This window comes from Microcaecilia unicolor, chromosome 1 (assembly GCF_901765095.1).
Source record: "Microcaecilia unicolor chromosome 1, aMicUni1.1, whole genome shotgun sequence".
Taxonomy (NCBI): Eukaryota; Metazoa; Chordata; class Amphibia; order Gymnophiona; family Siphonopidae; genus Microcaecilia; species Microcaecilia unicolor.
In genome coordinates, this window is record NC_044031.1 from 153,542,564 (window position 1) to 153,568,494 (window position 25,931).

At 41.4% G+C, this 25,931-nt stretch overlaps 1 protein-coding gene across 4 annotated transcripts in view; it reads right to left on the reverse strand.

Annotated features, from left to right (window-relative positions):
- Positions 1 to 467: 467 nt before the first annotated feature.
- Positions 468 to 25,931, reverse strand: part of LOC115469118 (anterior gradient protein 3-like) — a 67,182-nt gene continuing 41,718 nt past the window's right edge. For 3 of the 4 annotated variants that reach the window (XM_030201449.1, XM_030201457.1, XM_030201439.1), the window contains 7 exons: positions 25,329 to 25,471; positions 23,795 to 23,858; positions 21,849 to 21,901; positions 13,448 to 13,524; positions 9,700 to 9,763; positions 5,032 to 5,115; positions 468 to 1,064 (listed from right to left, as the gene is read on the reverse strand). In XM_030201449.1, the coding sequence (XP_030057309.1) occupies positions 1,015 to 1,064; positions 5,032 to 5,115; positions 9,700 to 9,763; positions 13,448 to 13,524; positions 21,849 to 21,901; positions 23,795 to 23,858; positions 25,329 to 25,434 (498 nt within the window). In that variant the 5' untranslated portion in view covers positions 25,435 to 25,471 and the 3' untranslated portion in view covers positions 468 to 1,014. Of the gene's footprint in view, positions 1,065 to 5,031; positions 5,116 to 9,699; positions 9,764 to 13,447; positions 13,525 to 18,386; positions 18,877 to 21,048; positions 21,086 to 21,848; positions 21,902 to 23,794; positions 23,859 to 25,328; positions 25,472 to 25,931 lie in introns of those variants that run through there. The other variant, XM_030201465.1, reaches the window with a different exon arrangement.

A 25,931-nucleotide genomic window follows, 5' to 3' on the forward strand; every position in this document is an offset into this window, starting at 1 on the left:
TGCACAGCATATTGTTCCTTTTTATACTTTAATAAAAAAATGTAAATATAAAATCATAAGTGTTTGAGGCTTCTGCAGATGAGAACAGAGCCCACAGGGATGGGGACAGAACCTGGGGGGATGGGATGGGGATGGAGACGGGGCCTGCGGGGACGGGATGAGGACGGAAATAGAACCCACGGGTAAGGGGCAGGGAAAGAGACAAAATGTTATCCCCGTGTCATTCTCTAGTTTCACCATAATGATAAAGGGTTGAATTTCCCATAAAGAGAGCAATTCCCATAGGAAATATATCTGTGAATGCTTTTCTCAGTATATGATTTTGTAGTGTTTGATATTTGTTTTATATTAATTGATTGAATGGTTTCCTATACTTACTATACTATGAAATATAAAATGGACATGACAGAATTTCGTACAGAGTAAATGATAATCTCTATTGAAACCAACATAAATAAAAAGAAATGTAAACTAAAAGGTTCATGTTTATTGTAAATGAATTTTCCCTAGTTTTGGGGTATTGTTTTTGTCCATTTCACATATTTGTTTTTACGTTTGCAAGAACTTTTTTGAGCATGCAAATCAATTTTGTATGTGATAATCTGTAGGTGTACATTACATACAAATGATTTGTGTGCACTTGTAATTTTTAGGTGCCCAATGACCTAAATGCATGCTCACAAATCTACATCCCTATTGGCAGATATTTCAGAGAAATGTGAGATTTTACAGGTTTCTAGAAGGTGTGAGGGATTTTAAATAGTGGAGAATAAACAGGTGGGACAGAAGTATGCATATTTTATAGAATGGGGACTGAGCAACTAGGCCTGGAAGATACCATCACACATTGTTCTCACATTACTGTCTGTATTGCATTAATCTGATAAAAAAAAAAACAACTTGGTTCTCTGTCAATAGTAGGCTCAATACAGTGTCAAAGAGTATATTGAAATTACTAATGGCTGCATGGCAACATGTGACCTCTTGGAGGTTATGGTGGTGAGTGAACTCAACTTATAGCTCTGTCTGAAGGAGTCGTAAGGCCTTCTTCATGTTACCTTCCACTAGAGAAAGGAAGAAAATAAGGAAAATGTTAAGCAACTTTACCAGCAGAAACATTTGTCACTATGGTCAAATCTTCTGTTCAAAGACTACTGCCTAATTTGACCTAAAGGCTTTTTACTCATTATTTTTCTCACTGCAATATGAAAAGGGGCTCATTTACTAAGTGTAAATCACTATTTTCACGCCTAAATGTATATATACCCACAAAAATGCCAGTAGTGCACACAATTGGTGTAATACGATCTTAAATGACATAGCACGTATTGTAAGGGGTGTGTTCACATGGATAAGCCATAGGTATAGCTAACATTTAGGCTGACATTTAGGCCCCCATTTCTACCAGATCTATGGTGGATGTAAATGGGGCACTTAGATGTGCCGATTCCTGTATTCAATAAGGACATTGGTCACCTAAGTGTCCATGCAGAACAGTCTCTCACCCCATGTTACCATACCATACAAACTTATAACCTGCTAATACCTTACAGATTAAAACTGATAACAAGGTAAGGCAAAACCAGAGCAAACCTCTGAGAATAATAAAATAAAATTAATTAAACATTTTTTTAAAAATAATAAAGGTCTTAACCTTTCTCCTAAATATCATGTAAGAATCAGAAGAAAAGAATATCTGGGCAAACTCTTTCCAATGTCGAGCAGCTTGGAATGCTAAAGTAAATTCTAACATACTCAACCTCCTTTTTTTTCCTTTAGGTGAAAGAAAGGAGAACAAGTGATTACAAATAGTCCTCCTAGATGTAACAGAAATTGAAAATTGAAAATGTGAGTACAGATAATTGGGGATAAACCATGCAATAGTTTGTAAAGAAAACAGGCCATTCTAAACAGAACGTTAGCCTCAAATGTCAACCAGTGAAGCCAGTGCCGTAGCGAGGGCTAATGGCACCCGGGGCGGGTCCCCGCTGCACACCCCCCTCCCAGGTGCAGCACAGTGCAACCCCCCCCCCCCCTCTGCGGTGCACCCCCCCCGGACCGCATTCTTACCTGCGGGAGGGCCGATCCGTCCCGAGTGCACGTCACTCGGAGCTGCGTCGGCCCCGCTGGTTCCCTGCTCTCTGTGCCCCGGAACAGGAAGTAACCTGTTCCGGGGCAGAGAGAGCAGGGAACCAGCGGGGCCGGCACCCCCCGAGCGCGTGCACCCGGGGCGGACCGCCCCTCCTGCCCCCCCTTCCTACGCCACTTAGTGAAGCTCTACATAACAAGAAGAGACATGATCATCTCAAATATTTTCTAACAACATATTAATTGGGTATCTATAATGTCAATATAGTTACAACTAAATACAACACAAAAATCTCAGTAACTATAAAAACTTCAATAAGAAATAAACTTTTATTAATTAAAAATCAAATATGCTATATATTGATAACTTATATTTGTAATAATAGCACAATGCATGTATAGTTGGGCTTTTTTTTTTTTTTACATTTTTTTTGATGATTTAATAAAACTTTCTGATATTGAATAGTTTTTATTGTTACTGAAATATTTTCTAACAAGAGTTATTTCACTTGACTCTATTGGTTGATCCTGGATGTCCAGTTTTGTAAAATATAGAACAGTATGTATAAATACCACAAATTAGGGGGCAGCACCAGCACTTGGTCTCCAGCATCTTTCCTTCCTCCCCTTCCCCCTGGTATCCAGCATCCCGTTTATGTAGGTTTTAAGGTCTTATTTCTCTTCTGCTAGCGGTGACTCAGTAGACAGCATCCGTAGAAGATGCATTGCAGCAGGCATAAGGCCTGGATCATCTACATATGCCCAAGGTCTGCTGGCTTCTGTCACCTCTGAGACAGGAAGTTAGGAGGGGGCAGGAGCCAGCAGGCCTTGAGCATTCACAGATACACAAGGCCCTGCACAGGCAGTGATGAATCTTCTACAGCTGCCGTATTGTTGCCTTGGAAGAAGGGACGTAAGACCTAAATACCTCACAGGGCAGTGGGGAGGTAGAGGGACAGAAGGAAAGAGAGAGATGGTGGAAACCTTGGGAGGGAAGAGGTAGAGAAGGGAAGGAGAGAGATGCTGGACACCATGGGGAAGGCTTTGAACCATGAGCTGCCCCTTGAGGAGTACACAGATGAAAGTTCACCTAAGGCATCAGATACTCTTGGGCTGGCCCCATGTGCAGGTTGCAAAATCAGTACTTGCATGTATAATTGTCAGAACTGACATGCAGGAAACCCTAAGTGATACTGCTCTTTTTGTGGGCCTGTTTGTAAAATGGCTGTTCCCACTGAATATGCTTCACAGTACAAGTGTACTCCTGCAAGTCCATATACATATTTTGCAAAATGCTGTGTTCAGAATATTAGATGTCCCTTTTTGACAAAATCTCCTATGCAACATCTGCTCTCACAACACACACTGCCCAGACACATGCACACACCCCATACTGCCCAAACACCCCAAACCTATACATATACCATTGCCCTCAGCCATACACATTGTCCCTCAACACATACTTTCCCCAACATCCTACCTGATAGATAACACATCTAGACAATCACAAACTCACATCCTTCACCTCCTATTTATATCCCACATCCACACACATCTAATACATACATATACCCCATCCCTCTACACATCTACATACACATACACACACACACACACACTCCAACTCACCAGCTCCCTACACCTCAATCATACAGCCCCCCAGTGCACACCCTTGCCCTGACCTCCATATATATAAACATAACCTATCCACACATCCACTCTCCCTTGGACATACACACATGCATGCACCCTGCCCCCAGACACACATATGCAGACATGCATCTTTTGTCTTCAGATACATGCATATACACCACACCCATGATCCCCTCCCCTTACCTCACACACTCCCTTCATCTGTATACACAAATACACCCCAACACCCACAGAAACACGCACCAAGAGAAATGGACCCCTCGACATTCAAAAACATTTAACCAGCCAGGAATGGCACCTGGCTGGTTAAATGGTACATAAATGGGTATCTGGCAATATTCAGCAGGAGATAGCCGGCTATCTCCCGCTGAATATCATGCAATATAACCAGCTAGCTGGGAATATTCAGTATCAGTTAAGCAGTCAAATTTGGCTCTGTGAATACCTGGTAGATCCTTGGCCGGTTTGAACTTGACCTGCCAGCGCTGAATATCGGCTTGGCCAGTTAAGTTCAAAGTGGCCAAAAATAAACTGGATAATCAATGCTGGTCACTGGAAACAGCCCGGCATTGAATATCTGGGCTCAGCGCTGACAGCCCAGCCCGATGATCAAAAGTAAATGTGGGTGCTAGAGGCCATTAGTGCCAGACTAGCGCCCACATTTACCTTTGCATCCATAATCAGTAGGCAAAAAGTGCCCAAGCCCCTCAATACTGCAGAGCTCATTTCAATCTAATTGGACCCCATCATCGTTTCATCCCTGGTGGCTCAAGTGGGCAACACAATCCCCCACCCACCCTGGTGGTCTAGCGGCCTACCCCCAGTACCTCCATGATGGAGGAGGAAGTAGCACACTCTCTCCTCTTCCAGCTCCACCTTCAAAATGGTGGCGCCTTGCCCTGCACAGTGCATCTTGGGATGCAGTGGGCCGGGCTTCCCTACCATATAAGGGAGAAACTCCCACACACCCACACACAGACACACGCACAGTCACTTGGCCACTCCCAACATACACAAAAACACATGCACATACACAAAAAGCCCATTTGCTGAGTTTCAAAGGGTCTACACTGGTATTAAATAACTATTATATTATAAAATGAGATATTGGAATGGGGAGCAAAGGGCGGGAGGGAGGGAGAGAGATGTAGAATAAGTTGCTGGCAGGCATGTTTTAATTGCGCAACTAATTGTGATTAATCATTTTTAATCACATGATTAATTATGTTTAAAATTTTTAATCTTTCTGCAGCCCTATAAAGTAAATACTAAATATGCATGAATTCTTACACGTTTCCATGTCTTCTGGCTCATAAGTATATTTTCGATTAGAATATTTTCCAATAAGATCAGCTCTTACTGTTAGAGAAGGATCTGTAAATAATAGTAATAATAAAATGTTATCAACTATTATGGAAGAGGCAGGCAAATAAGAACATTTTAACCTCCTACCCTTACACCTTTGGGTAAAGTAACTCATTCCTATTTTGATCTACTTAGGTGTCATATGTAGAAACCTGCTGCCTGAAGGAGATTGCTCCTTATTTTTTTGCTCTTATATATTCAAGCATACCTACTGCTCATTCTAAATGACCTATCAACCACTGTTCCCTCTAAGCTGAGTGGGAGTCCTTCAATTGCACTGTTGCCAGTGGGGGCAGTGCTTCAATATTGTGTTTTCAATCTCTAGAGACAGGTAGGTTCCCTTTAGTCCTGAAGAGCTTACCTGTCCCTTGCTCTTGAAAATGTGATAGTGAAACAGCACCACCCACTGGCAGGAATGTAGATGGAGGACTCCCGCTCAGTTTAGATGGAACAGTGCTATCAACTCCCACCTCTCCCCAGCTATGCTAGAGAATATTTTAAGATCCTACCACTGCCCCATGCTACTTCACTCTACTACCTTAACCTGGGAGCTCAAAGCAGCAGTATCATTGGTCTGTGCAAATTAAGTTTCTGTTGTCTCTTTTTTGGCCATTTAGAATTCTGGATATATGCTTTGATAACTAAAGAAATATTTTATGTAATGGGGCTTTTGAAACTTGCCCCAAACAAATGTGTATACACATATGTGCATGTAGCAGATATTTGCATAAGTGTATGTACACATCAATGAGATGGTCCCACATATACATTTGAATTTCCCATGGTGTATGCATACGTTTTCACAGAAGAAGGCACCCATACAAATAGCAGGTGCAAATCTATGTACATACTTTTCTTGAGTCAATGTTCAAAAGTTAAATTTTCCCTTTGAAAATGAATGTAAAGCCTATGGTTAAAGCACCTTGAACTTCATATGCTTTGTCGGAAAGTTGTCACATATATCTGGAATTCTTACCATAGTTCTCATTACATTTTACCATGATTATTGGAACATAGTGGTAACAGTGCAATGTTTTTTTGTGGTAATATTTGCTCATCTGTTTATCATTGTTACAGTGGAGCTCTGTTTTCACATTGATACAGGAACTGACATCATAGACTAGAGCCTTGGTCTTCACTCCCAGTCTTTGAGGGCCACCATTAGGGCAAGTGGTCAGGATACCCCTAATGAATACGCATGAGGAATTTTTTTAATCATTTGCATGTCTACTATCTCCATTATATGCAAATCTTAATCGTTTATCATTTATAATTTATTAAGGGGCCTTTTTACTAAGCTGCACTAAAAAGGGCCATAAGCAAAAATTAGCACGTGGGTTTCCCCGTGTGCTGAGGCCAATTTTAGTATGGCTGTAAAATGGCTGCATTTCCATTTTCCCCGTTAATGGCCAGGCGCTAATTTCCAAATTAGCGCATGGCCATTACTGCATGAGCCCTTACCAACACCTATTTAGTATGCGCAAAGGGCTCACATGTTAACCATAAGCTAATTAGTTGGCATGTGGCAATGTGCTGCACTAAACAATTAGCACTGGCTACGCCTACTCTCCGCCCCTAAAAATGCCTCCAGCACTAAAAATATGCAAAGTATTTTTTAGCAAAAGAAAAAAAAAGCACAGGGCCTTCAGAAATGGCTTGTCACAAAGATGTTTCTTTATTAAGTGACCCGACATGGCCTGTGTTTCGGCAAGGTGCCTGCCTCAGGAGTCTGTGAGGTCTCACTTCCTCTCTTGATGCAGTATGGTAAACCAAAAATCATCTATTTGGAAGAACTTCACAACAACATACTGTGATTAAGAACAAATAAGAAGTGTTGGATCTCTGAAAAACCCTCAAACAATACATCACCAAGTGCTGTCAACTGAAGTACATACATTGCAGCACAGACCCCTGACGCAGGCATCTGGCCGAAACACAGGCTGTGTCGGGTCCCTTAATAAAGAAACATCTTTACACCATGCCAATTTTGAAGGCCCTTTGTGCTTTTTTTTCTTTCATTGGTTTGTCTTGTCATGCTTGGACTTCCTCTCCTCTAGTTGAAGTATTTTTTAGTGCTGGGGAAGCATGCAAAGATGCCTGAACTACTGCAGGGTGCCTGAGCGTACCCCGTGGTAGTGAAGTTGGCACACCAGAAGCATGCGATATTACTTACCGCCAGGGGCAGCCCAAGGAAATCTGCCACCTGAGGCAGGGATGAGATGCTGCCCCACCCCCACACAGCCAGGGTCTGGCATCCCCTCCCTTCCCTCCTTAACCCTCTTCCCCATGTTTACCTTCATTTTTCTTTTTCCAAAATGCGGCAGCAGTAGAGACAGCGATTCTCATAGGCTGCCCTGATGCCGGCACTGGTCTTTTCACTCTACTGCACCCCGCCTCTGATAAAACAGGAATTTGTGTCAAGAGGTGGGCTGCTGTAGGGAGAAGAGGCCAGTGCTGGTGGCAGGGCAGCCTATGGGAATTGCTGCTGCAACTGCCACCTTTTGTAAACGAAAAAAGAAGGTAAACGCGGGGAAGATTGTTGAGAAAAGAAGGGGGAGATACCACTCCACGGAGTACCGCCTGAGGGCCCCGCCTCAGATGGTCTAACGGTAGGGCCGCCACTGCTTACTGCTGCTTAATACATGACTCCTAAATTTTTGCTGTACTGACTTATTCTGGTAAAACAGGTCGAAATGGTTTACATAAAATTTTTAAGAATAGAAAAATAGTGTCAGATTAAGTGTCAAAATTTAAAAAACACAGAAGACCATAAAACGTAAAATCATAAAACAGAAATCACCAGATTAACTTATCTCCAAGCCCCACTGTCTGAATGCCTCCTAAAAAAATGTTTGTTTAAAGCAGTTCTAAAAGACTTATATACAGGGTCTGAGCAAAGTATCAGAGGCAATAAGTTCTACAAGGCAGGAGCCAAATAAAAGATAGTCAAACGATGGTCATTGAAGGAGCAGAGGAAACGTGTGGGAACATAAGGAATTGTAGAAGCAGCAAGATACGATGGGCAACCATTGTGCAGTGCTTTAAAAGAGAGAATAAGAATTTTAAATTTAACTCAATATTCAATAGGAAGCCAATACTTATATATTAAAGGCAGTTAGCATGACAAAAAAAGTCAAATTGTGGAATTTTGAAGGGTCTGTAAATATTTCAGATTTGTCCATGTGATGCCTACATAAACCAAATTACTGTAATCGAAGTGGGAAATTAAAAATGCATGGTGGAGTCAGAAGATGTGATGTAAGAGGCAGACGTGAATTTATTAGCAGTCACAGACATGTGGTTTACAGAGAACCGTGACTGGGATATAGTTATACTGGGCTATAATCTGTTCAAGAAAGACATGGTAGGAAGAAAGGGGTGGGGTAGTTGCATTATATGTTAAAGATAATAAAAAGCAACAGAACTGCAGGACTTATGTGGAAAGGAAGAGGCAATGTAGGTCAATCTGAAAAGAGGGAATGGAAAATATGTGACCCGCAAAGTAGAAAGGTACCAAACGTGGGGTTACAAATAACAGAGATAAAGGCTATAAAGGTTTGGAGGGTTAAATTAGTTTTGTGTACTACAGAGTCAGGAGAATGGGACTATGCAATTTTTTCACAAATGTTGATGTTTTTCATGTTCTACAGATACAATCCTCCCTCACTTTCGCTGGATGATCAACACTAATATCTCGCTTAAATTTGCATGTTATTAGCGTTGATCATTGGGGAGTTAATTCCCTTTGCTGTTCTGGTGCTATTTTTAGGGCGCTGTTTTGAAAAAGCATGTGGAGTTGATCATCAGGCACTAAATAAATGCTCTTAAGTTATTATAAAATTGATGCAAAGCATGACCCTTTCTAGTGCTTAAAATGAGATGTCAATTTACAGAATTGCCACCATAGTTTATAAAATATGCTAATTTATGTGTGTTCTTAAATAATCTAGGTGTGGCTATTTACAAATGCTCTTGCGTTAAGTGTAAATGTTCATGCCTGCAATGTAGAGACAGGGGAGTAACGTGATCAACAGGACACTTCCAAGTACGACCAAGTAGACGAGAGATGGAGGGAAAATTCTTTAATGGTGAACGACATACAATGGGTTTTCCCTCCATTTCTCATCTCTTTGGTTGTACTTGGAAGTGTCTTATTGATCACGCTACTCCCCTCTCTACTCCCCCCACCCCCGTAGCAGATTCAGTTTCTCCACTTCTGAGGTTGCTTGCTGTTTCACTTCCGAAACAACATGCCTGCAATGTAGGCACGATTTCTGCCACTTCAACTAGTATTTTATAAAGACACAAAAGTACCTCTGTATCTTTATAAAATAGCACCTAAGTAGGCACCTTCTTGCCCTCTTAAACTAAGCACTGCTTTATATTACCCTCTGAAAGTTAATGAAGCATTTCTGGTTGAGAGAGACAGAGTCAGATCTAAATTGGAGGATAGATAGGCAAATGGTTCAAAAAGCCTGCAAGGCAGTTTGCATGTACAATATTGAAACATTCAACTTCTATAAAGGAAAACTTCCATAGAGGGAAAAAATATGTACACTCAAATAAGGAGACTAAGGCATGCATAATACTGACCAATAAACATTATTCGAGGTACATACTGGCCATCAGGTGACAAGTTCTTATCTTGGGTTTCATGCTGGAAAAAAAAAATATTACATTACTTTTACTCTACTTTGATTTGATAGCATGATTCATTAGAGAGCCTGATGTAATAATAACCCAAATTAAAAATTTACATTTAAAACACCAGGCCTCTCATTATCCCAATTCATTTAGGTGATCAAAACTCAAACCCATGAAAAGGGCTATATACAGTGGTGTGCTGGTAAATTTTTTAACAGGCACTCTCCCCGGGTATAGCCAGCCCTACAGTTGTTGGTTTTTTTTTTTGGGGGGGGGTGCAGAGGTAGACTGGGGGCCCCAGTCCACCTCTTCCCCCCTCCTAAATTGAAAGCCTAGGAGGGGTCAATGCATTACTCTCCAGAAAAAAAAAGATTTTAAATGCTCCCAAGTTCCAATCTAATTCATGTTTAATGTGGGATAAAATGCCAAAAATAAGTAAATAAATAGATAGAAACTCTGAATGTTGAGCACCTGATTCTCATACATGATGTCTGTTTTAGTGGACCTTTTACCAGGAGAACAAAAATCTCTGCACGTATATAACATGTGCTAGGGTGTCCCTATAACCAGCTCCTCCAAATGACACACTGATTACGATTTATAACAAATTACTACTCTACCTATAGAAAGTTATACTTTCTCTAGTACATCCATATGCTGCACAAGCTGGCTGGCATGCTTGAAAATATAAAAGAGATTAAATAAAAATGCCACCAACAATTAAGCACAACAACGTGGTTGCAGCAGCTCATATCCGATCCAATCCGCTCCGGCTCGGTTCCCTCCATCCCCATCCCAGACTCACGCTTTCTGCAGCTCCTCTGGCTCTGTTCTCTCTGGTAGTGCTGTGGGTCCCTCTCTCCTGATTGTCTGCTCTCTCTGACTCTAAGAGCAGACCAGGAGGGGACCCGCCACCAGAGACACCGTCTATCTGGCGTCTGTCTCTGCGCCACGGCACAGCCAAGAGGCACAGGCCAGGCCACATGAAAAAGCTGCAGTCAGGGGAGCCGGGGGGCACAGAGACCACCAATGGCACTGCTGGCAATGACTGGAGAGACAGTCACTCTTATAGAAAAGGTGCGCAAGCCAGCACATGCTCAGCCACAGCACAATTAATTTTTTTTAAAGCTGTGCTGGTATGGGAATAGGCTGCTTCAGCCCATCAAAGGGGCCTTCCTTCAGCCTGTCCTGCCCCCGAGAGCTGAAGAAAAGCCTTAGGATTGGCTGAAATAGCCTATTCCTGCTGATGTGTAACAGCACTGCTTAACAAAAATTAATCGTGCAGCGGCCAGTACAAGAGGCAAGGAGATGCAGGGGGGCAAGAAACTGAGCACAGAAAGGTGCGGGGTGAGGGGGGGAGGGAGGAAGTGGAGACAAAAGATGCCTAACCTAAGCCACATACATAGGGGAGGAGGATGCCAATGCCAGGAGAGTATCTGAGCCCAAACTTTGGGAGCCGGTTGTTAACAACCGGCTCCCAAAATTCTTAAAAATTAGCTAGTATGGCCAAATGGCTCTTGCAAGTTGGTGCGAGCCCGCTCCAGCACACCACTGGCTATATACTAGATTTGATCTTCTGCAAAGGGGTCAAACATCTTTGAACACAAGGTGGTGGCGCTGAGATAACAACCTTATTATGAACGGATCATTTTCTAGTACAATTTTCTGTAAAGGACTACCTAAAACAAATGGGCACAACTAAAGGTTGGAAAGAAATTTGAGATATGAGAAATCTGACTGCTGAGAGTTTCCTAGAGGTCTTGTTCTATCCCCATGTGGATAAACAGTCCAGTGTCAGAGGAGATTCTGATCTGGAATGCAGACTTAGCAATGGCCTTAGAAAACATAGTCCCACTAAAGAACTATGGGTCCTTATATATTAAGGACATAAGCTTAAAAGAAAATGGCAAAAATCTCACTTAGATGACAGGCTCAACTGTAAGAAACACATGGAAAATGTATGGCAAAATCATTGCTGGTTAGTTGTGACTGGGAAAGATGATTCTGTTGTGTGGATTCTAGTAGACTGTTTACTATTTTGAAAAGCTGCTTGATTGAATTTGCAGCCTGTTTAATGTGTTAAGAAAAATATTCTTTTTTGGATGTTGTTAAGGCCTGTCAGTGCATAATCGTCTGGTTATACCATCTTTCAGGCAGATTGGATTGGATTGGATACAAACCAGAGGACAATTTTCAAATTTACCGGTCCAACATTTTGGAATGCTCTGCCATTTTATTTATGCCTAGAACAATCATTTGACAGGTTTAAGATGGCCCTTAAAACTTATGGGGGTCAATATTCAAAGTGATTTAACCAGACAGAAATGACTCCTGACCGGTTAAATCACTTGTTCTATAACATCAGCAAAATTCGCCCCTTCCTGTCTGAGCACACCACCCGAACTCTCATCCATTCTCTCATTACCTCTCGCCTTGACTACTGCAACCTACTCCTCACTGGCCTCCCACTTTGCCATCTATCCCCCCTTCAGTCTGTTCAAAACTCTGCTGCACGTCTTATCTTCCGCCTGAACCAGTACACCCATATCACCCCTCTCCTCAAGTCACTTCACTGGCTTCCGATCAGGTACCGCAAACAGTTTAAGCTTCTCCTTTTAACCTACAAATGTATTCGATCTACAGCCCCTCCCTACCTCTCTACCCTCATCTCCCCTTACATTCCTACCCGTAACCTCCACTCTCAAGATAAATCCCTCCTGTCGGTACCCTTCTCCACTACCGCCAACTCCAGGCTCCGCCCTTTCTGCCTCGCCTCACCCCATGCCTGGAACAAACTCCCTGAGCCCATACACCAGGCCCCCTCCCTGCCCATCTTCAAAGCCTTGCTAAAAGCCCACCTCTTCAATGTCGCCTTCGGCACCTAACCACCTTACCTCTATTCAGGAAATCTGGCCTGCCCCTACTTGACATTTTGCCCATTAGATTGTAAGCTCCTTGGAGCAGGGACTGTCCTTTTCTGAATCTGTACAGTGCTGCGTAACCATTGTAGCACTCTAGAAATGTTAAGTAGTAGTAGTTGTTCAGGACATTTTCTGCAGCACTCAACCAGATAGTGCCCAACTCAAAATAAGCTATTTTGGGGATGTTCTGGGGGTGCAGTCAGCCCTTGTCTGGTTAAATGCTGATATTCAGCACTTAACTGGCCAAGGTAACCATATAAATAGGACATATAAAAGTCGGTCCTATCTTTATGCAGTACGCCATAGCCTGTTAAGTGCTGATTGCCCTTAACCAGCTATTTTTTCTTCCAACTCCATATACCTGGAAATTCAGTGCTGGAGCCGAGACATGATCAGGTATTGAATTTCTGGGGATAATGCTGGCAGAAGTCTGCAAAATGCTGATCCTCTCTGGCTGAATATCGGGCCCTCTTAACTGATTTGTTTTTGATTTATACCTGATTTCCAAGTTGTATTGGTTGGCATTTAGGGGTCTGTGCAGCAGTGTGGGGTGGACTAGGAATCCGCAGTCCTAGTTTCTGTTTCTCTTTTTTCCTATTTGAATTGTATTTCATTTTTTTCTCCTTAGTTTAGGTATGTTTGAATTTTATGAATTTTAACTTTTTATTACTTTTTATTGAAAGCCACCTAAATGGTCTCCACGAGGCAGAGTATCAAATAATAAATGAAACTTGAAGTGAAATATGCAGCATTGATGAACCAGCTAATACACTTACCCTAAGATTAAGCATAACAAATTCATTTTGAGCCATTTCTTGTATCGCATTATGTTCTGCAAATACTTTCTTCAGTGCTGAAAAACAGTAACCATAATATTCATTGAGTATTACTAGAATTGACTCCTCATGCACTGATTACAAACCAAAGGAAAAGTGACAGCATTTCTAGCTGCACATCAGGCAATATGCACTCTACAGTCCAGGTACAGATGCTCCAAGGGGTCCTTTTACCAAATAGCAGTATAAGAGGACCTGTGGAGGCATCGGTGCATGGAGCTGCCATGTGCCAAAACTCCCTTTTACCGTCACTGATAGGAATACCTTACTAACATATACCAGCTGCCATCCAAAGAAGTTAAAGGATAGTTTTCATAACTATTAAGAATCAGAAGAAACTGTTCTGATGATGGATCATTTAAGAAAAAGCTAACCCCTCCCCCTTTTACAAAGCCGCATTAGCAGCTGCCACACAGTAATGGGCTGTATCGACATTACTGCACTGGCAGCCACTAGCATGGCTTGGAAAAGGGGGGAGGGGCAAAATATTAATGTCTAAATTTAGAGACAGATGATATCCACAGAAAGTGTAGAAGAATGCGTACACAAGAGCACAATTTAACAATTGTTATTTACTGCTTTGCTCGCGCAAGAAAGATACATATTTTAAGCAAGTTTTTATTGTAAACCTCTTTGGATTACAAGCAGGCTATAAATATGAAAATAAATAACAAAATGTGACACAAGCTAAAGTGTTCACTTGCGTTATGTGCTATTTCAATGGTAGCAATGAAGTGGTACATATAATTAGAAAGAAGTGTGACTTATTTCAGTTACATCCTGTATTTCAGCAAACATCACTTAGAGTAGCTTTCTTGAGGAGCATGAATTTGAAAGAAATTGTCTTCCCTGCTGTTTGATGAGTGAAAAAGAAGAACAATTTGTTGGGACATTTTAAATGTGGTAAGTGCAACATTTGTGATATTACCATAGAAGGAAAAGAGTTTACAAATCCACATGATGGCAAGACTTTTTTTTTTTTAATTTTACAACTTGTAGAACTAAACAAGTGGTTTACATGATTTTATCTCCATGCCAGAAATTGTATGTTGGCATGACTACAAGAAGCCTTTGAACGAGAATGTCTGAAAATATATCGAATTTGAAAAGACACAGACTTCAAGAACCACTAGTAGCCCATTGTATTGAATTTGCACATACGTTTGGTCATCATAAATGTTTAGCAACTGAAGGATTTCAGTGAATATAATGGATGAGGATAGACAAAATTGTTTACAGCAAAGAGAAGTGTATTTGATATATAAACTCAAGTCTTTGGAACCTCAACTTGACTGACATTGATTGGAACGTTCCGTCGGCAGAATCAGAAAGAAGTAGAGAGATCGTGGATTGCTGTCAAAGTGCCTTGCTCAGACAACTGATGACGAAACCCACAAGGGAAGGGTCAGCGTTGGATCTAGTTGTCACACATGGAAGAAGTGTTTCCAGTGTCCATGTGGGTGCCCACCTAGGTAATAATGATCATCACACAATATGGTTTGACATAAGAGCAAAAGCAGAGTGTAGACACACAAAACTCAAAGTACTGGATTTCAAACGTACTGATTTTGGTAAAATGGGTGAATACCTGAAGAAGAAGCTGACAGCATGGGTAGGAATTGGAAAGGTGGAAACACAGTGGTCCAAGCTGAAAGTTGCTATAAATATTTAATTTTCATACATTCACAGTTCTCAAATTGTGAACTATATTATTTGTTTACTTATCTCAGGGCAGGTGTCCGTGACTTGTGCTCGTGCACTCCTCCTTTCTAATCAGCTGTGTGCACAACCACAAGTCACGGACACTTAAATCAAAGCGTTTGGAACTCTGTTGTGAGATCTGCACCATAATTCAAGAGATGGAAGACCTGCCCTGAGATAAGTAAACAAATAATATAGTTCACAATTTGAGAACTGTGAATGTATGAAAATTAAATTGCGAAGGAGGTAGGCAGGGCGTTTGGTGCAATGATGTGCATGGTAGCATATCGCTAGAAGACAAGCCACACGGAAAAATATGCAAAACTGAGCACCTACAACATCATTTAGACACAAAAGAAACTGCAGAGCAATGAGAAAAATATAAAAAAGTAATTTAGAACGTTTTCTCCAGAAGTATTACAAAAAGTAAATTGAAACCAGAAAGACCAGATACCCCAGTAGTGAGATTTACAAAGTTAAAATTTAATGTCAAGAAGTGCCAAGAGATGCACTTGGGTGCAGAAATACAAAAGAGATGTACTAGGTAGGAGGGGAGAGATTTGTAAGCTCAGGTCAGGACAGGGACCTTGAGGTGATGGTGTCTGAGGATCTGATAGTGACAACAAGGTGCAACGTGGTTGTGGCTGCAGCCAGAAGGATGCTAGTCTGAATAGAGAGGGGTATAACCAGCAGAAGAAAGGAGGTGTTGATGCCCCCGTACAAGTCATCGGTGAGACCCCGCTTGGAGTATTGTGTTCAGTTTTGGAAGCCTTATCTTGATAAGGATGTAAAAAGACGAAGTGGTTGAGAGAAAAGCGACAAAAATGGTATGGGGTTTATGTAGCAAGATGTACATGGAGAGGCTTGCTGACCTAAACATGTATACCTTGCAGGAAAAGAGAAACATGGGTGATATGATATAGATGTTGAAATATTTGAAAGGTATTAATTTGCAAACAAATATTTTCCAGAGCAGGGAAGGTGGTAGGACTAGAGGGCATGAATTAAGGTTGAAGTAGGGCTGACTCAAGAATGTCAGGAAGTATTTTTTCACCAGGAAGGGTGGTAGATACCTGGAATGCCATCCTGTGGAAGGTGGTAGAGATGCAAACAGTAACGGAATTTAAAAATACGTGGGACAAACACAAAGGAATCCTGTTTAGAAGGAATGGATCCAAAGAAGCTTAGCAGAGATTAGGTAGGAAAGCCAGTGCTGCGCAGAGTTCTATGGTCTGTGCCCTGATCAAAGCTGAATAGATTTTTATGGGCTGGAGTGGAGCTTTTCAGGGGCTTTGACAATAACTTCAACAAGGCCAGTGTCTGCCAGACTTCTATGGTCTATGCCTTAAAAATGCCCTAAAATGGCAAGGATAAATTAAGATCAGGTATACATATGATGTATCAGATCATACCATATGTAATGAATTTATCTTGTTGGGTAGACTGGATGGATCGTCCAGGTCTTTATCTGCTGTCATCTACTGTGTTACTATATCTAAATAGTTCAATTGAGTGGAATGTTTTTTGAAGTGCAATATTGATTTCACCAGCAGATGGCAGTAGATGCTTGAATAATGCTGTCATGCATTTGCTGGTCTCTATTTACGCACCAGCACCATATTGGCTATTAGCGTACCTGCTGTGTATCGCTGCTTCATTTGGAAATCAGTGATAAGAAAACATGTGATTCCACAGTAAATGAGTACATGTTTATAATGATTTTTAGATTAGGAAGAACATTGGTTGTCCCAGGTTTTAATAAGTTTGGCACAAATTGCTGTGAGTTGGCACTGCGGACTGTAGGAACAACACGCTGCACTGAATGTTGGGTGTTTTTCACTGAGATATTGAAGACACTCATTTTTGAAATGGTAACCCCTGATGAAGCCCGAACATCAGTTGAAACCTGCCCCGTTGGAACAATGATTAAGATAAGTGTTATGCCTCTTTTATCTCCAAAAAGGAAGCTAATGTGAACTGCTCAGTGCCTGTGTGTTTGGAATTCAAGTCACATTGGGACAGTTGAATTAAGTTGAAAAATGAATGAAAATAAGATTTTAAAAAAGATTAAATTTTAACATAATGTGTCAAATGGAGATTTTTTTTTAGACCAATGATAATAAATGGAACCATTGATTAGAGTAGAGTGATATCTGCCATTCCATTTGTTGAGGTCTTTTTCCTCCATTATTTAATTTAGTCACATTTTGGAAAATATATTGGAATCATTGTTATTTTCTGATGTGGCAGGTAGACCATATTTTTGTTTGGAATTGTTTCACTTTGGTTCTACCATATTCTCTATTTTTGATTGGTGCTACATACCCATTGAATGAGATGGCTTCAGGTCCATGGAAGTCGGTTTTGTGTTTCACTGCAGAGCAAGCTGATGACTTATTAAAAACTCCTTCACCATTCAACATTGCTTACACTACTGAAGCTTCATCAAATGTATCTAAAATTATTAATATGCAAAAAATGATTACCAAACTTGAACTGAATAGTGCAATGTTGGTTGAATACTGTAAAGGTGAAAGAATCCCTAGGTTTTCCAAGATGATGTGGAGTTTGTTGAACATTGGAATAAGATTCTCAATAAGTGTTCCTGTGATTTGATGTTATTAATTATCAGTAAAAGCAGGGAGGTTGTAAACATAGGTGGTCGGTGGCCCAACTGTTTGGGGAGGCTAAAGGGGGTGGAGATTAAATCCATAATTGTCTGATAACACACAGAAAAAAAATAAAAATAAAAGTCACAATACCTTTTATTAAATTTAGATATTAGATATGTATCATATGTCAAAGAATAAAGTGGTTGCTCAAAGCATATACCACAATCGCTCAACTGCAGAACACTATGCACAACTTTGTGCGAAAACACACTCAGAACCTTACTGTACCATAAATATTACACTGGGCAGAACCTAATACATCATTAGGGGCTTATAGCCCATTTAGTTATGTTTAAACAAAAGAGATCTGCATTTAAAAATATTTATTTTTATTTTGACCTATAAAACCACTTGTCCCTGAAATATGCCTAAAAACAGAATAATCCAGTTGTGTATCTAAAATGTAAATTCCTACAAATGAAATGACGTTAAAATGAGATTCCATGTGTCCCAATGAAAGCTGAGTTTAATTCTACTTCCATTTAATTTCAATATATTCTATCATCTTTATAACACCAGCTTCCCAAGGCAGAGTACAACAGTTAAGATAAACTCATCAGGAAACAGGATATCCTCACTTAAATCTTGGTCATATGTATTGTATAGACATCAAAACATAGTAACATGATTGTAAATGCAGCTGTTTCCACTAGCCTGTATATCCAATCAGATATTATACTTAATCCTACAGTACAGCTACCTTTTACAAGAAATACGGTTTTCCTTGCGCCATTCTGTGGTAGACCATGTCAGGAGTTTGTGAACATTTTCCTAAAGAAGGTGGCAGATATTTCTAGCTCCTTTGGTGATGTTGGACTACTTCAGGAGCAGAACTATATTCTGTAGGATACATAGTTGAGTTTTCGATAGTCTCCAAGGGGCAGGTGAAGACTGTGATGAGTAGGGTTAACCCCTCTTGTTGTCCGTTGGATGATTGCTTCCTGGCACTTATTAATTGTTCTGAAAAATGACCTTTTAGACCCTCTGACTGTCATCCAGTGGCGTAGCCAGACCTGACATTTTGGGTGGGCCCAGAGCTAATATGGGTGGGCACTATATATATATATATATATATATAGAGAGAGAGAGAGAGAGAGAGAGAGAGAGAGATAGATAGAGATAAATAGACAGATATATAGAGAGATACATGAGTAGTGTTTCTTGGGATACTACAAAATAATGCCTTAGAATGCACTTGATGATGGATTTCTAAGTATTCTGCCCAACAGCTGCCCTGCATCAACATAAACCACCACCTAAGCGCACAACTATGGAATGCATTGCCAAAAGCAGTAAAAAATTACACTCGACCACCTAAATTTTCGGAAAGCACTAAAGACAGACCTGTTCAGAAGAGCATACCCCACTGACCCAACATAAAAATACCTGGACACTTGCAACACAATGTAACCAAAGACCATAACAGACATTAACTGACTCTTCTTCCCCCCTTCCCTCTCTAAGTTCCCCCAATTGTACCTACCATACATGCACCTCAGTCTACAACAGTATCACTTTGCATTCATTCATACCATGTATTTGTTCAGACCAGAATCGGTTAACGCCATATTGCAAACTATAACACCAGTTCCAGTAGATCCCCATACAAACCACATGCCAGCAGAAACTCTCATCTGCTCGTGGTCACATGCAGACCACAGACCAACCCTCATCAATTACAGAATAAAGGACCAAAAATGATAAATTTATTGATTTTCTAAATTTTTATGCCACATTATCTCTGCAATTCTCAACAGATCACAATTCAATACACATTAATTTTAAAACATATTACAAAAACATAAAGACCTTCCCTACCCTACCCCATTCATCCCAGCAGCCTGGCATCAGCTTTTCCCTTCAATACTCTCTATCCATCCCCGTAGCTCAGCATCAGCCCTTCCCTTCTCTACCTTACCCCCCCCCCCCCCCCACCATCCATCCCTGTAGCCCGTATCATTCCTTCCCTTCCCCACCATCCATCCCATAGCTAAACATCAGCTCTATCCTTCACCCCACTCCTCCCTGTAGCCTAGCATCAGCCCTGTCCTACTCCCTACCCACCCCCTATGGAATTAAATAAAAAAAGACTTTTTTTCATGCCCACCTCTGCACGCACCGGTCCACCCAGAGAAAACTGCCGGCGCCTACACTTTTTTTTTTTTTAATTTTAAACTAGGCACTGCAGAGAGACCATCCCCACCCAAAAACCCACCAAAATGTGAGAAAGACAACTTTTTTTAAATTAAGCTAGCTTGGCACTATTAAAACAACAGTAGCAGATCTGGGTTGAAAAAAAATGTTTTGTACAAGTTCCTGGAGAAAATGTTATTGAGATGGACAAGGGGGAAGCCACTGCTTGCCAGAATAGAATTCTGTTGCTATTTGGGTTTCTGTCAGATACTTAAGTTGGCCAATGTTGGAAGCAGAACACTGGGCTATATGGACCATTGGTCTGACCCGATTTCTAGACCACCTATAAACCAGGTGGTTTCCAATTAAAATCATACACAATACAAAAGATATTTCAAGTTATGAAGACCTGGTAACACAGGCATATAAATGAAACAAATGTCTGCAGCAACTCATATCGGGACTGGCGTTACATATATTTCTTCGGCGAGGTACAAATGAAAATAGCCATGAAGCCAAACCACCACGACGTAAATACTTACAAATAAAACCACCTAAACGCGATACTAAATCACACTAAACTAACTGAGAAGGATGCAGCCCGGATGAGTCCTGGAAAGAGCGAAGAAATCCTCACAGAGGCCGGGCCCTGAGCTCTCACCTCCGTGTTGTTCTCTAACAGCAGCCACTCACGGCTCAGCCCCAGGCGCCACAGACACCAATATTTGCCGTTCGCAGCCATCCCCAACTCGGGCCTCACTCGCATTTCAGGCCGAGCGTCTCCTGTTCTTCCTCCTCCTCCGCCGTGGTTAGCCTTCAGCCCAAAGCAATCGCCTGACTTGACAGCCTCCCGCAACCTTTCCAGCTACCACTGCTAGAGCCCCGCGGGTCAGGAGCCCTCTCTGCCGTCACGCTAGGCAGCTAGGCTGCTTCTGCTGCTGCAGTTGTGTGTGTGCTGGGTGGGCAGGCCTGGGCCGAAATTGGGTGGGCCTGGGCCCACCCAGGCCCACCCGTAGCTACGCCCCTGCTGTCATCATGAATAAGTTGTTGCTGGAAGGGGCTGTTCCTGTGGCTATAAAAAAGGCTTCTGTTCATCATTTATATTTTTCCGTGATCTGTTCATATGTTAAGATTCATTTTTTAGATGTGGAAATCATCTAGGAGGCAAAGAGCTTTCATACTAATGTATATGTGAAACCTACTGAATACCTTACTAGCATATACCAGCTGCCATCCAAAAAGTTAAAGGATAGTTTACCATTTTCACAACTATTAAGAATCAGAGGAAACTGTTCCGATGATGGTTCATTTGAGAAACAAGCTAAAATATTAATGTCTAAATTTAGAAACAGGGATATCCACAGAAGGTGCTGAAGAAAGCATACACAAGAGCAAAATTTAACAATCATGATTTACTGCTTTGCTCACGCCAGAAAGACATCAAACAAGCTAAAGTCTTCATTTGCATTATGAACTATTTCAATGGTAGCAACAAAGTGGTTGATATTATTATAAAGAACTGGGACTTAGTTCAATTACATTCCGCATTTCAGCAAACATCACTTAGAGTAACTTTCTCAAGGAGAAAGAATTTGACGGCAATTCTCAGTCCTGCTGTACGCAGAGTGAAAAAGAAGAACAGTGCTGGGACATTTTAAATGTGGCAAGTGCAATGTAAACTGGAGAGGGTCAAGGTACACAGCACGAGGCAGCAAAAAACATCATAAAGGCGTCAGAAAGGAACAAACAAGTGTGCAAAATAAAAGTAGTAAACTAAAATCAAACTCGGATTTCATTTATCATCTAGAAAAGTGTCTTCATGTGTTTATAAATACCTTGGGAATATTGGCATTCGTCCAAATGATGAATTACCATCAGTGGTTTGTTACTGCAAAGAATAAAAGAAGTCTTCATTAATTGATGGGTTAAATCAAGTCAAATTTGTGTATTTTAATTTGATAAAAATGTCCAATTCAAGTATTTTGTCTTTAATTAGTATTCAGATTACCTTGGCCTTTGTAAATATTGCACAGCCCTTCCTACTTTTCAGATCATACCTAAGCATCGGTATAGTTGTTCTGTTATTGAGCCAAGTGCCTCTTTATTGTGTGCTCTCAATGAGAAGTTTGCAGCCCAAACTTTGTTATTTTGTTGAGTTTCCCCATGTCATTTACATGAAATTTCATTTTGTTCATGTTTTTAGAAAACATTTTTTTTCATTTTGGCAGCAATTAGCTGGTGTGCAATTTTCTGAAAGAGTTTGCACTCTTTCAAAAGTATACACACTATTCATGAAGTGTGTGTCTTTTTCAAAGAGTACACCCTATTTGTGATGAGGGTGCACTATTTCTCAATAGTGTACACTCTTTGTGAATAGTGCACAATCTTTCAGAAGTGTGCACACTCTGTTCTAATAGTGCACACAGGTGCAGATGGTGCTATTGGGAAAGAGAGTGCACCCTATTCATGAATAAGGTACTCTATTGGGAAATAATGCACCCTCTTTGAAAATAGTGCACACTCTTTCAGAAGAGTGCACACTGACCCCCAAATTCTGTAAAAGTGCACCCAATTTGCACGTGCAATAATAATGAGCTAATTAGCACCATTATTAGGTTTGTATTGACACTAATTAGATTTCATTGAAATCTATGTGCATAAATTTAGGCGCAGGATGTGTGAGTTCAAAAACGGGGTGTGGAAATGGGAGGGTCATGGGCAGAAAGGGGCATTCTTAACATTTACGCATGTTGTTACAGAATGAGTTTCAGAATGTTTCAGTTGGTACAAATGGCCACACCCAAATTTACACTCAAAAATATAGGAGACTCCTTGACCTGGTATTCCTTACTTCAGAAAATGCTGTGCTCGCTTCGATGAATAGCTTCCAAGATGGTCAAGGTTGGAGGTAAAATTGATAATTTATAATTAAAAGCGTCAACATGTGATATATCTTTTAACAGATACAGTCGGATAGCCCACGGACCCTGAGGAAGGAGGCGAAACTCGGGCCGAAGTCGGGCCTTGGATGGGATTTACATTTCTGTATCCGTGAATGAGACTGCTCAGAAACCTTTTCCAGCAGCAAGCTAAGTAACCCTCGAGAGATTAATTTGAAAAACAAGATAATATATGTGGGATACTTAGCAGAGGTTTTTGAGCCAGTGATGATCGGCCAGTGCTCCCTAACGTTGAATAACATAAGGAGTACATGCCTGGATTGAGGCTTTTTCCTCTATATTTAAAAAGAATATCTCACACGAGATGCTATACATATAGGAGTCTCCTTTATTTTTGAGTGTTAATATATTAATGATTGGACTACCTATAGCTCTGTTTGATTATCACTTCTGCCAATTGCCTGCCCCTGCGGCTGCTTTTTCTCTCAGGGCATGCTCGGTTTAGAACTGAACATGAACACCTGAGAGGAAAAGCGGCTGCTCAGCTGGGCAGAACAGCAGTGCTGGAGGTGCCCCAATGGGTCCTCCCCAGCCTCCAAGGGGGGGCCCGGCCGTGGCGCCAGAGTTTTCTCTCTCCTGCTCCTGTTGGGATGCGATCACTAGGGTCCTGTCAAGAGCAGAGAGAGAGAGAGGGACCCCGGCGCCAGGCCTCCCTTGGAGACCCGGGCCTGGGGAATTTTGCCCCCCCTCTCGGCAGCCCTGCTGAAGTCTTGTGGTCTAATGACATGAGGAAAATCATGTCCTGTTTGGTGTATATCTCAACATTCAGTGTATATCTCAATATTCAGTGGAATTACTCTTGTCACAATTTCTTTACCTACTTTTGTTTTGCTTGGAAGAGCCCTTCCTCATAGGTCTGCACCCAGGTGATATCATCACCCCAACCTGCAGTGCAAATGAAATATTGTTAGTGGATTACTGGCAGTGGCATATCTACCTACCCCTCCTCCTACAGGTGCATCTCCCTGCCCTCCCACAGGATCTCCAGCCCCTCCTAACCTCCTTCCCTCATGTCACGGGGGGGGGGGGGGGGGGGGGAGTCAGGTTTCCTGCTCCTGCGGGGGAGGGGGGAGCCTGCTGCTACTTTACTACTACTTATCATTTCTGTAGTGCTACTAGATGTACGCAGCGCTGTACACTTGAACATGAAGAGACAGTCCCTGCTCGACAGAGCTTACAATCTAATTAGGACAGACAAACAAGAGATCAGGGAATATTAAAGTGAGGATGATAAAATAAGGATTCTGGACAAGTGATAAGGGTTAGGAGTTAAAAGCAGCATCAAAAAGGTGGGCCTTTAGCTTAGATTTGAAGATGGCCATTCTCCCCCCCCCCCCCCCATACTTTTGGGGGGATGGGGGGCCTGCTAGCATGCAAATGCTCACCATTCCTCCCCAATGGCCTGCAAACCTTAACTAGCATAGGGTTTGCCATAGACAGCATGCCAATGCTTGGTGCACTGCCCGCTGATCATTAGGGAAGAATATGTTTAGCATGCATTTGCTTGCTACTTGTGCTAAGAGCCCTGTTTTGCATGCTAGTTGCGTTCAGAGCCCACGAGCGCGTTGTTTCACACACTCGGGGGGCTCTGATCATGGAGCGGTAGCACATGCAGGCACTAGTATGGCACTAACAGCCTCTAGCGCCTGAGTTTGCTTCTGATCATCGGCCCATAAAGTACTGAGTCAAAGCTGACAACCATCACTGGTCAAAAAAACTCCACAATTGTTTAAAGCAGTAGACAGAGTGAGAATTGTAGTCTTAAAAACAGGATCAGTTCATAAAGCTGCAGACACATAATAATACAAAAAATATATTATCTGCTCAGTCGCCAAAATTTCTCTGCAGTCAATCAGTAAACACCCATAAGACAATGACCAGAAAGACTCACAGTGGGAATCAAACTCCTATTCCCTGTACTCTGGAGCCAGAGCCCTAACCCCTACCCCACACAAGTGTTTACTGCCTGAGCAGCTAATATATATTATTTTGTATTATTATGTGTCTGCAGCTTTATGAACTGATCCTGTTTTTAAGACTACAATTCTCACTCTGTCTACTGCTTTAAACAATTGTGGAGTTTTTTTTGACCAGTGATGGTTGTCAGCTTTGACTCTATACTTTAGTGAGGAGCGTGGGCTGCTCACTGAGGTTTGTTTTCTCCACTTATTGATTAGTGTCATTTATATTATAGTATGTGCAGTGAGATGGAGTGACTGGTGGTCTGTTTTGGTGGGGGAGGGGAACTTACACATGGCGTTTGAAACTGGTAAGAGAGGTGGAAAAGGCCAAGAGAAGAATGCGAGAATAAAAGACCAAAAAAAATCTATCTATCTATATATATATATTAAAGACCTCTTGACAGTGTTTCTGGTAATTTTCTTTCCTTATTGATAGCCATAGCCAGGTTGGAAGAGACAGCAATCAATAGAAAGGAGAGGGCCAGAGTTGATTGCAGCATTTTTCCTCCAAGAAAGTGTCTTCAAAGCAGCTGCAGGCTAGAAAACAAAACGAAATAACTCTGTTAGTCCTTAGGGTCATTTATATCTATAGTCTAAGTTAATATGCCACTGTACATGGAATTCCTTTGTACCATATTATAATTGCTTGGTGTCTGGGTGATTGGTCTTCACACTGTTTAGCACTCTGGAGGTCAATTTCAAAAACACTCTGGTATTTAGCTGGTAATAGGTGTTGACCACATAAGTGTTTTAGTTTCAATTTTTCCACCTGTGGCAAGGTTACATTTTGACCACAGAAAATATATCCATGTAGTAAATGGAGGGGCCAGGAGCATTCTGGAGACACAATTATAAGTTGTGCATTAGGGATGTGCATTCATTAGCATGCATTTAGTTTTGTTAAGGTGCCTTAAAAACCTAGGGGCCCTTTTATCAAACTGTGGTAAAAAGGGGCCTTTCGTGGGTCATTCCCGTGCATTAAGGCCATTTTTACTGC